Source organism: Pelophylax lessonae (assembly GCF_965119305.1).
Source record: "Pelophylax lessonae genome assembly, chromosome: 2".
NCBI classification, from domain to species: domain Eukaryota; kingdom Metazoa; phylum Chordata; class Amphibia; order Anura; family Ranidae; genus Pelophylax; species Pelophylax lessonae.
In genome coordinates, this window is record NC_138769.1 from 725,218,324 (window position 1) to 725,230,775 (window position 12,452).

A 12,452-nucleotide genomic window follows, 5' to 3' on the forward strand; every position below is an offset into this window, starting at 1 on the left:
CAACCATTTATTCCATAGATCCGGCAACTCCCTGAAAGTGACTAAACATGGATGATTGTATAGGACTGTGCTTCAATATCTTACCTGTAAAGGCCTGTACACACGGTAAGAAAATCTGAAGGGAAATTTCGTCCAACGACCGATCTACCGATCTGCCGATTGTTAGTATGGTGCTTTGGACAACCAACTCCGACTTTTCGGCCGACAAAATCCTGATGTGCAGGCTATATCATTTTTGTCATCCGTCAACACAACGTCCGATTTTCATCTCATTAGTACAGATTTAGACGGAAAAAAATCTTAAGAGCGAGACTAGGCATGCTCAGAGGCAAAAGAACACATACAAAGCAATCCAACACATGACATCACTTCTGAAGTAGAATTCTGTCATGCGGGAAAATTCGTATGAAAATAACCTCTTCACTTTCCACATCAGACTAGCATGCCACAAAAAACAGACGACAGATCGTTCGATAATTTGATCGTGTGTACAGGGCTTTAGCCTTATCCTTTTCCTAAACCTTGCCTTAGCCTGTACCTTTGCAGCGCTTACCCCCATAGGAGCTGCTTGGTATGATGGGTTCTCTGTTATGCCATGACTCTGTAAACTGTCCCTTCTTACACACCTGATTATAGAAGTTAAAGGATGCACACACCTGTACAACATAAGTATTAGTATACTACCACACTATGTTAGCATACAGAAAATAGGCCACAGACTGCTTGATAGTAGATCAAGTATAATATGACAAGGTAAGATAGGCACAATGCACAAACAAACAGGTCAGAGAATATGTTAGAATGCATTTGACTAGCTGACAGGAATACTAGTCTAAACTATGGCAATTAACTTAAACCAAAAAAAGGCTAATTTATATTAAAGTATACACAGCATAAAATAAGAACAGTATAAACCATGAGCATAAATGGTAAGAATACAAGTCTCAGTGTAACTCTTGGCAATAACTATTTAATCACTTCCCCATGGGTAGAGGACTTCACATGGCGTCCTGGGGTTTAGGTGGTTTATTGGGATGATGCCTGTAGCTACAGCCATCATCCTGGTATCATCATTTCCAGCTGGTGATGCTCTTTTATGTAGAAGTGTTTAATTGACTCTACAACCACTTGATTACTTCTACAGGTTGTGTAAGGGGGTGTCCCCCCCAATGCTGGTGCCTTTCCTTGGCTCTGTCATCCCATCTGGAAACCTGTGACGTCCCAACCTCCAACATCCTATGCACTACAGAGAGAGAGAGGAACTGATTTACTTTTAATATTTTTGCATAGAATATAGTCTTTATTATTCTTCATTTCTTTCTTAACTCTCTGGGTCCCTTTCCATAGGGCTGCGCTTGCTAGACAATTAAATATCATAGCCCATGAGTCTTGGCAATTGAGGTTCAAGTGGTATCTCAATCTTCATGTTCTAAGGTAGGATAACATAGAAAATTTCTTGCATTTATTACTTAACCAGTCACTTACCACCTCTCTTATGAGAGACAACTGCAGTTTACTTCCTCTACACCCAAAAGAGAACATTCCTTGCCGGCAGTAAGGGAAATACTTGCAACACTTCAATCCCTAGGTCAAAAAGCCTCAGAGAAAGACGCCCAGGAGAGAAGACCATGTGCCAGGAAGTATCTGAAGTATTTAATGCCTTCCCAGCCAGCACATCAAGATAGTTGTCACTGTAGCATCCTCACCAGGCAGACGCCCAGGAGAGAAGACCATGTGCCAGGAAGTATCTGAAGTATTTATTGCCTTCCCAGCCAGCACATCAAGATAGTTGTCACTGTAGCATCCTCACCAGGCAGACGCCCAGGAGAGAAGACCATGTGCCAAGAAGTATCTGAAGTATTTAATGCCTTCCCAGCCAGTTCATCGACCCCCCCCCCCCCCCCCCATATACACATAGAATTCAGAATGGTAATTCTCAAGCACACCGTGCTGGAGCAAGCTCAAGCAGTAAGTGTCTTAGACAGTACACACAAATGCTTAGAAAACACTAAAAGGCATACTCCAACAGGCTGGACCACAACCCTCTGTTACCTATAGAAACCCCAAAAGGCAAATAGAAATTTAGAAAAATAACACATCTCTACAATGGTATTATTACTGCTGAAAAAATATAGATTTTTTTATTTTTTTTATTTTGTGCTGCCAATTATTTTCTGCAGGTTGCCTACAATTTTTTCTCTGAGAACTTTGGTCCTTATCCCGTAGATCAGAGGGTTTGCAGAAATAGCTATGCTGGTACCGATCAAAGGTATGATAACATCAAATACCGTTAGCACAGTACTTCTGGTTAGCTTGTATCTCATAGTAATGAACAAGAGGGTGATGGAATAAATAGAAAAGGCCAATACATGAGTCATCAATGTATGTATAGCTTTCTGAGAGGATTCTGCAGAAAGTTTCATACAGATGACAACTGTTCTTATGTAACAGTATATTGTTACAAGCAAGCAGAAAATTGTGAAGGACAAGGTATAAATCATTCCATAAATAGTGTTAATTGTTATATCGTTACAAGCCAGCGGTATTAGAGACAGGATCTCACAATAGACATTGTGGATATTTACTCCACAAAAAGTTAGTCTTAATGTCAACAGTATACTCACAATTACTAACACTCCATTATAAACATATATGGCAAGTGATATTTTTTGAGTTGTGAAGTTGGTCATCAGAGTGTGGTATCTCAGAGGGTGGCCTACAGCCAGATATCGGTCATATGCCATTGCCGTAAAAATATACATTTCACTAGTTGCATAAATCTGGATACAGAAAGACTGACAGAGACATCCGGTGTGTGTGATGGTTGAGCATCCAGACAGCAAGTCAATGGCCAGCTTGGGATAATATGATGAGTTCCCCAACATCCCATTGATAACTAAGAAACATATAAAGATGTACATAGGCTCATGCAAGCTTTTCTCTGTCCATATTATATAGACAATCATAGAACTCATAAACAATGTGACTGAAAATAATGCAAGAGCCAAAACAGCACATACATATCGAAATGATTCAATCTCAATAAGCCCGACCAGAACAAAGTTGGTAAAAGTTACAGAGACATTCTTGGAAGATGAGTTCATGACTTGGACTAATGTCTTGAAAATTCAACAATTCCTAAAATGTTTAATAAATCTGAACACTGTAGATTGAAAAATGTAATTCAAATTCATACAGGCCTTGTGGATATTAGTGCAACTCTCGTTGCGTTTCTTTTCTCATTAATTCAGTTGGGTTTTTATAGGTTTTGTAAAGCTATTACCTCACTCGCAATTTAAATATAGAAACGTTTGCAGTCACTGCATCCAAGTCTTCCCAGTGGACCACAACTGTTACAGCTGCCGCTGATGGACTAATTAGTGTCAGAAATGGAATAAAGTAGTGTGGAATAATTAAACAAGATTTCTAAATGAGAAAACAAGTATGGAAGGTGGAATATTATTAAAACTAAAAAGATTATTTGAATTTAAATTGAACTGATCTTATATCTGCATAGTTATGGTGAACAGTTTATATCCACTACACAAGGTGAACAGTTCACAACCAACACTTCATTCTATAATTCAAAATATCCCTCAAAAATGTAGAGCCAAGTTTTGCTGACTCCTGTATAGACACAAACTCAGCAACACTGGCCGTAGTCGGTGGGTCAGCACTCACTGTAGCATATAAATGAGCCTGACGAAGGAGGTTGAACCTCGGAAACTATGTTGCGGCCCGCCCTCTCCATTGCTTGTTGTTTCTTGTCCCTCACCAGTATCTGTGGAGGAACCGGCAGTGGAAGGTGAAGCCACTTCTGGTTCCTAGCCCCACATTGCCGATGCCTCTGGGGGAGGTGCTGCAATACACTATGGCATTGTGTTCACCGTCCTCTGCCCCTGGTTTTTGCAGCACAGCCGAAGCTTGCACTACGGGTCACGTGTTACCCTCCAATCTATCACATCATTGGGGATTCCACGTCTCTAGATGAATTTCCTGTCATCACATCAATTCATGTCTATTTTAATGTAAGTGTACAGAATTAAAGATGTGCTTTTACCACTTCCTATATTGACCTGGCACCCTTTGTTTCTCTTTTGCATCTTTGCTGACTCCTCTTGATCAAATGTTTAGCATTTTTGCAGAAAGATTTGTCTTTAATGTGGGTCTTAAGTAGGAATCCATAAAACCAGAACTATTCATTGAACCCCATTCAAGTCTATGGGGAGAAGGGGGTGTGTGCTCTTCTGAATTCTGGGAATTTTCAAGGCTAATAGGTAAACTATCAACAATAGAGGCATGGGGAGCTGGACGCTGCCACGTGGGGCATTTAGCAAAGCAAAGAAAATACTGTACAGCAGAGGAGAATCTTTAAGTGTTACTTCTAGGGTGACAAGGGAAAAACAGCAATCCTATAAGTTATACTATATGCTTGGGAGATGCTTTTAACCCTTTCACTACCAGGTCTGTATGGTGTACGGACCTACAGCACTGCTTCCAGCTGGCCAGGTCTGTATGCCTAAATTCCTTCTCTGCTATAAACTCCTGGTCACTCCAAATTGTTCAGAAGACTCTGCTGAACAAATCAATAGCTCTAATCAGTGGATTACAATCCGCTGATCAGAGCTATTCACCCACAATGTGACACCCCCACCACCACCACGGCTGCCTGCCTGTCTCCTACGGCCCTGACCCTCCACCTAACCTGCTGCCCTGGTCGCTAAAATGCCCCCTCCCACTGACCCCTGTCTTGGTCTTACCTTCTTGCTGTTCTCCTTCGTTTGACATGTGCTGGCGGCCATCTTGGTTTCTGGGTTTCTTGTAGCCTCCCACCCTGCGGCTCCTCCTTCCCTCTGGGAGGAGCTGGATGCCTAGCTCATATATATAGGAGGTCTGTGGCTTCAGTTCCTTGCTTGGTCCTCCTGTGTTCACATGCTTCTAAGACTGCTGCTGCTTCTGGTCCCTGATCCTGGCTTCGTCTGACTACCCTGCTGGTTCCTGATCCTGGCTTCGTCTGACTACCCTGCTGGTTCCTGATCCTGGCTTCGTCTGACTACCCTGCTGGTTCCTGACCTCTGGCTTCGCAAGGACTCTGCCTCGGTTTCGCCTTCCGTTTGGACTTTTGCTTTACAGCTTGATTTTCAATAAAGCCTTCTTATTTTCACTTATCTGTTGTTGTACGTCTGGTTCATGGTTCCGTGACATTAGGACCAAGTCATGAATTCTGACGGTACAGGGCCATCCTCGCTACCCACGCTGGTTGCCAGACTTGATCAGCAGGATCACCTGTTGGGTCGGTTCGCCGTGGCGTTGCAAACCCTGCTTGAACGCACGGCTCATTTCGCTCCCGTTGCCGATGGGTCGGTTGTCGCTCCTGGGCCCGCTCCTACTGCCGCTCCGGTTGTTGCGCCAGAGTCTACCCCGACACCTGTTGTTGCGCCTGCGGTGTTTCGGGGTATGACCGGTTCTGCCCCCCTTCCACAGCGCTTTGGGGGAGAGCCAACTCAGTGCCGAGGTTTCCTTAACCAGGTGGGCATTTATTTCGAGTTGCTGCCACATGCCTTTCCTACTGAGAGATCAAAGGTGGGCTTCTTAATTTCGCTGCTCTCGGACAAGGCCTTGGCCTGGGCCAGCCCTTTATGGGAGAACAACAATCCGGTGGTTGCCGAGTTTTCCGGTTTTGTTGCTTCTCTTCGGAGGGTATTCGATGTGCCGGCTCGTGCTGCCTCTGCTGCGAAGCTCCTTATGTCCATCAGACAGGGTTCACGATCCGTAGCTGAATACGCCATTGAGTTTCGTACCCTGGCAGCAGAGGTGGGCTGGAATAATGAGGCTCTGGTCGCTGCTTTCTCTCATGGTCTCTCGGATGCCTTGAAGGATGAGGTTGCAGCTAAGGACCTACCAGTGGAGCTCGAGTCTCTTATTTCTTTCTTGATTTTGATTGACACCAGACTCAGGGAGAGACCTTCCTTTAAGGAGAGTTTGCGGAGACCTCCTAACAGATTGGCGCCTACCTTTGCTGTCCCACCCGTGCCTCCCTCTCCTCCCACGCCTCCTGGGGATGACTTGGCTGGGGGTGAACCCATGCAGCTGGGCTTTGCTCGCCTGTCCGAGGGGGAGAGGGTACTCCGAAGACGCGAGGGTCGATGCATGTACTGTGGTCTCGGTGGGCATTTTCGGTTGGCATGTCCGAACCGTCCGGGAAACGCTCGCACCTGAGATCCTGTCGGGGGCAGATCTTGGGTAAAGTCTCCTCATCCCCGGTTTCCCGTGTTGACAAACCACTGATCACTGTTGTCCTCTCCTGGGTCGGGGCTCAGTGACGACCCAGGCGTTGGTGGACTCTGGTGCTGGTGGTTTGTTCATTGATAGTGTGTTCGCTGCCGCCAATTCCATTCCTCTGCAGGCCCGAGGTTCTCCACTGGCTCTTGAGGCGATAGACGGCAGACCCCTTCTGCCGCCACACGTGACTCATGAGACCCTTCCAGTGGGGATAGCCATTGGTGCCGTTCACAGAGAGTCGGTCTGCTTCCAAGTTATTTCGTCTCCACACTACTCGGTGGTCTTGGGGTACCCCTGGCTCCAGAAGCATAATCCGACTTTCGATAGGAGATCGGCCGAGATCCTCTCGTGGTCACCGCAGTGTGGGGCTAGTTGCATCCATGGGCCTGTCAAGTTGCTGTGTACTTCCTCGGACTCTCTGTTGCCTCCTGAATACGAGGAGTACCGGGATGTATTCGATAAGGTGCGCGCGGTTGCCCTACCTCCGCACCGCCCATACGATTGTGCCATCGAGTTACAACCTGGTGCCGTTCCTCCTCGTGGCAAGGTCTATCCACTGTCGGTAGCGGAGAATGAGGCCATGGAGGAGTACGTGAAGGAGGCGCTTTCACGCGGACACATTCGCAAATCCTCGTCCCCGGCAGGGGCTGGATTTTTCTTTGTGAAAAAGAAGGGCGGTGAGTTGAGGCCTTTCATCGATTACAGGGGTCTCAATCGCATCACGATCAAGAACGCTTACCCGATACCCTTGATTTCCGAGCTGTTCGATCGCCTTAAAGGGGCCACGGTCTTTACCAAACTCGACCTCAGGGCGGCATATAACCTCGTAAGGATCAAGGCGGGCGATGAGTGGAAGACCGCGTTTAACACCAGGACCGGTCATTATGAATCCTTGGTTATGCCCTTTGGGTTGTGCAATGCGCCCGCAGTCTTTCAGGAATTCATTAACAATGTTTTCCGTGACCTGTTGCAGCAGTGTGTGGTGGTCTATTTGGATGACATCTTGGTATATTCTGAATCCATGGAGACCCACATTCTGGATGTCTGACTAGTGTTGCAACGGTTACGAGAGAACAAGCTGTTCGGTAAGCTTGAGAAATGCGAATTTCACCGATCCCAGGTAACCTTCTTAGGCTGGATTCATCTCTTTTTCATGGATAGTGTAGGACCCACTGATAATGGGGTACTTTGACGCAGTAGTGGGCTTGAGCACGATATGGCCATATGGTGGGACCAAACCCCCATTTTTATTTATGGATTGTCTTCAGATTTGGTAGTTATTTCTTTTGCATTTGCGCGCTATTCTTTTTTAATATACATGTCTTTTGGTTCATAGCTGCAGCAGCTTTAGAAATACATGGGTATGCTCCCCCAAATTTTTTGCCTGTTTATTATGTATTCGGTCTGACCAGACTATCGAGGTTGAGCAACCCTCCCCACCCCCCCACACACACCTGTACTCAATCAGTGTCCACCATCAAGTGGATATAGGAGTCCCCTGTAGTGCATTTGCACATCCTTCCCAGCAAGGAGTATTATCTCCAAGGGTTAGAAAGGCTGGATTCATCTCTTTTTCATGGATAGTGTAGGACCCACTGATAATGGGGTACTTTGACGCAGTAGTGGGCTTGAGCACGATATGGCCATATGGTGGGACCAAACCCCCATTTTTATTTATGGATTGTCTTCAGATTTGGTAGTTATTTCTTTTGCATTTGCGCGCTATTCTTTTTTAATATACATGTCTTTTGGTTCATAGCTGCAGCAGCTTTAGAAATACATGGGTATGCTCCCCCAAATTTTTTGCCTGTTTATTATGTATTCGGTCTGACCAGACTATCGAGGTTGAGCAACCCTCCCCACCCCCCCACACACACCTGTACTCAATCAGTGTCCACCATCAAGTGGATATAGGAGTCCCCTGCAGTGCATTTGCACATCCTTCCCAGCAAGGAGTATTATCTCCAAGGGTTAGAAAGGCTGGATTCATCTCTTTTTCATGGATAGTGTAGGACCCACTGATAATGGGGTACTTTGACGCAGTAGTGGGCTTGAGCACGATATGGCCATATGGTGGGACCAAACCCCCATTTTTATTTATGGATTGTCTTCAGATTTGGTAGTTATTTCATTTGCATTTGCGCGCTATTCTTTTTTAATATACATGTCTTTTGGTTCATAGCTGCAGCAGCTTTAGAAATACATGGGTATGCTCCCCCAAATTTTTTGCCTGTTTATTATGTATTCGGTCTGACCAGACTATCGAGGTTGAGCAACCCTCCCCACCCCCCCACACACACCTGTACTCAATCAGTGTCCACCATCAAGTGGATATAGGAGTCCCCTGTAGTGCATTTGCACATCCTTCCCAGCAAGGAGTATTATCTCCAAGGGTTAGAAAGGCTGGATTCATCTCTTTTTCATGGATAGTGTAGGACCCACTGATAATGGGGTACTTTGACGCAGTAGTGGGCTTGAGCACGATATGGCCATATGGTGGGACCAAACCCCCATTTTTATTTATGGATTGTCTTCAGATTTGGTAGTTATTTTTTTTGCATTTGCGCGCTATTCTTTTTTAATATACATGTCTTTTGGTTCATAGCTGCAGCAGCTTTAGAAATACATGGGTATGCTCCCCCAAATTTTTGCCTGTTTATTATGTATTCGGTCTGACCAGACTATCGAGGTTGAGCAACCCTCCCCACCCCCCCACACACACCTGTACTCAATCAGTGTCCACCATCAAGTGGATATAGGAGTCCCCTGTAGTGCATTTGCACATCCTTCCCAGCAAGGAGTATTATCTCCAAGGGTTAGAAAGGCTGGATTCATCTCTTTTTCATGGATAGTGTAGGACCCACTGATAATGGGGTACTTTGACGCAGTAGTGGGCTTGAGCACGATATGGCCATATGGTGGGACCAAACCCCCATTTTTATTTATGGATTGTCTTCAGATTTGGTAGTTATTTTTTTTGCATTTGCGCGCTATTCTTTTTTAATATACATGTCTTTTGGTTCATAGCTGCAGCAGCTTTAGAAATACATGGGTATGCTCCCCCAAATTTTTTGCCTGTTTATTATGTATTCGGTCTGACCAGACTATCGAGGTTGAGCAACCCTCCCCACCCCCCCACACACACCTGTACTCAATCAGTGTCCACCATCAAGTGGATATAGGAGTCCCCTGTAGTGCATTTGCACATCCTTCCCAGCAAGGAGTATTATCTCCAAGGGTTAGAAAGGCTGGATTCATCTCTTTTTCATGGATAGTGTAGGACCCACTGATAATGGGGTACTTTGACGCAGTAGTGGGCTTGAGCACGATATGGCCATATGGTGGGACCAAACCCCCATTTTTATTTATGGATTGTCTTCAGATTTGGTAGTTATTTCTTTTGCATTTGCGCGCTATTCTTTTTTAATATACATGTCTTTTGGTTCATAGCTGCAGCAGCTTTAGAAATACATGGGTATGCTCCCCCAAATTTTTTGCCTGTTTATTATGTATTCGGTCTGACCAGACTATCGAGGTTGAGCAACCCTCCCCACCCCCCCACACACACCTGTACTCAATCAGTTTCCACCATCAAGTGGATATAGGAGTCCCCTGTAGTGCATTTGCACATCCTTCCCAGCAAGGAGTATTATCTCCAAGGGTTAGAAAGGCTGGACTCATCTCTTTTTCATGGATAGTGTAGGACCCACTGATAATGGGGTACTTTGACGCAGTAGTGGGCTTGAGCACGATATGGCCATATGGTGGGACCAAACCCCCATTTTTATTTATGGATTGTCTTCAGATTTGGTAGTTATTTCTTTTGCATTTGCGCGCTATTCTTTTTTAATATACATGTCTTTTGGTTCATAGCTGCAGCAGCTTTAGAAATACATGGGTATGCTCCCCCAAATTTTTTGCCTGTTTATTATGTATTCGGTCTGACCAGACTATCGAGGTTGAGCAACCCTCCCCACCCCCCCACACACACCTGTACTCAATCAGTGTCCACCATCAAGTGGATATAGGAGTCCCCTGTAGTGCATTTGCACATCCTTCCCAGCAAGGAGTATTATCTCCAAGGGTTAGAAAGGCTGGATTCATCTCTTTTTCATGGATAGTGTAGGACCCACTGATAATGGGGTACTTTGACGCAGTAGTGGGCTTGAGCACGATATGGCCATATGGTGGGACCAAACCCCCATTTTTATTTATGGATTGTCTTCAGATTTGGTAGTTATTTCTTTTGCATTTGCGCGCTATTCTTTTTTAATATACATGTCTTTTGGTTCATAGCTGCAGCAGCTTTAGAAATACATGGGTATGCTCCCCCAAATTTTTTGCCTGTTTATTATGTATTCGGTCTGACCAGACTATCGAGGTTGAGCAACCCTCCCCACCCCCCCACACACACCTGTACTCAATCAGTGTCCACCATCAAGTGGATATAGGAGTCCCCTGCAGTGCATTTGCACATCCTTCCCAGCAAGGAGTATTATCTCCAAGGGTTAGAAAGGCTGGATTCATCTCTTTTTCATGGATAGTGTAGGACCCACTGATAATGGGGTACTTTGACGCAGTAGTGGGCTTGAGCACGATATGGCCATATGGTGGGACCAAACCCCCATTTTTATTTATGGATTGTCTTCAGATTTGGTAGTTATTTCTTTTGCATTTGCGCGCTATTCTTTTTTAATATACATGTCTTTTGGTTCATAGCTGCAGCAGCTTTAGAAATACATGGGTATGCTCCCCCAAATTTTTTGCCTGTTTATTATGTATTCGGTCTGACCAGACTATCGAGGTTGAGCAACCCTCCCCACCCCCCCACACACACCTGTACTCAATCAGTGTCCACCATCAAGTGGATATAGGAGTCCCCTGTAGTGCATTTGCACATCCTTCCCAGCAAGGAGTATTATCTCCAAGGGTTAGAAAGGCTGGATTCATCTCTTTTTCATGGATAGTGTAGGACCCACTGATAATGGGGTACTTTGACGCAGTAGTGGGCTTGAGCACGATATGGCCATATGGTGGGACCAAACCCCCATTTTTATTTATGGATTGTCTTCAGATTTGGTAGTTATTTCTTTTGCATTTGCGCGCTATTCTTTTTTAATATACATGTCTTTTGGTTCATAGCTGCAGCAGCTTTAGAAATACATGGGTATGCTCCCCCAAATTTTTTGCCTGTTTATTATGTATTCGGTCTGACCAGACTATCGAGGTTGAGCAACCCTCCCCACCCCCCCACACACACCTGTACTCAATCAGTTTCCACCATCAAGTGGATATAGGAGTCCCCTGTAGTGCATTTGCACATCCTTCCCAGCAAGGAGTATTATCTCCAAGGGTTAGAAAGGCTGGACTCATCTCTTTTTCATGGATAGTGTAGGACCCACTGATAATGGGGTACTTTGACGCAGTAGTGGGCTTGAGCACGATATGGCCATATGGTGGGACCAAACCCCCATTTTTATTTATGGATTGTCTTCAGATTTGGTAGTTATTTCTTTTGCATTTGCGCGCTATTCTTTTTTAATATACATGTCTTTTGGTTCATAGCTGCAGCAGCTTTAGAAATACATGGGTATGCTCCCCCAAATTTTTTGCCTGTTTATTATGTATTCGGTCTGACCAGACTATCGAGGTTGAGCAACCCTCCCCACCCCCCCACACACACCTGTACTCAATCAGTGTCCACCATCAAGTGGATATAGGAGTCCCCTGTAGTGCATTTGCACATCCTTCCCAGCAAGGAGTATTATCTCCAAGGGTTAGAAAGGCTGGATTCATCTCTTTTTCATGGATAGTGTAGGACCCACTGATAATGGGGTACTTTGACGCAGTAGTGGGCTTGAGCACGATATGGCCATATGGTGGGACCAAACCCCCATTTTTATTTATGGATTGTCTTCAGATTTGGTAGTTATTTCTTTTGCATTTGCGCGCTATTCTTTTTTAATATACATGTCTTTTGGTTCATAGCTGCAGCAGCTTTAGAAATACATGGGTATGCTCCCCCAAATTTTTTGCCTGTTTATTATGTATTCGGTCTGACCAGACTATCGAGGTTGAGCAACCCTCCCCACCCCCCCACACACACCTGTACTCAATCAGTGTCCACCATCAAGTGGATATAGGAGTCCCCTGCAGTGCATTTGCACATC

General features: G+C 45.1%; 1 protein-coding gene across 1 annotated transcript; it reads right to left on the reverse strand.

Annotated features, from left to right (window-relative positions):
* Positions 1 to 2,150: 2,150 nt before the first annotated feature.
* On the reverse strand, positions 2,151 to 2,966 carry LOC309548476 (olfactory receptor 51E1-like; the record flags this gene model as incomplete). Its single annotated transcript, XM_082248420.1, has 1 exon — positions 2,151 to 2,966. The coding sequence occupies one exon, from the start codon at positions 2,964 to 2,966 to the stop codon at positions 2,151 to 2,153; it is 816 nt and encodes a 271-aa protein (XP_082104546.1).
* Between the last annotated feature and the right edge of the window lie 9,486 nt (positions 2,967 to 12,452).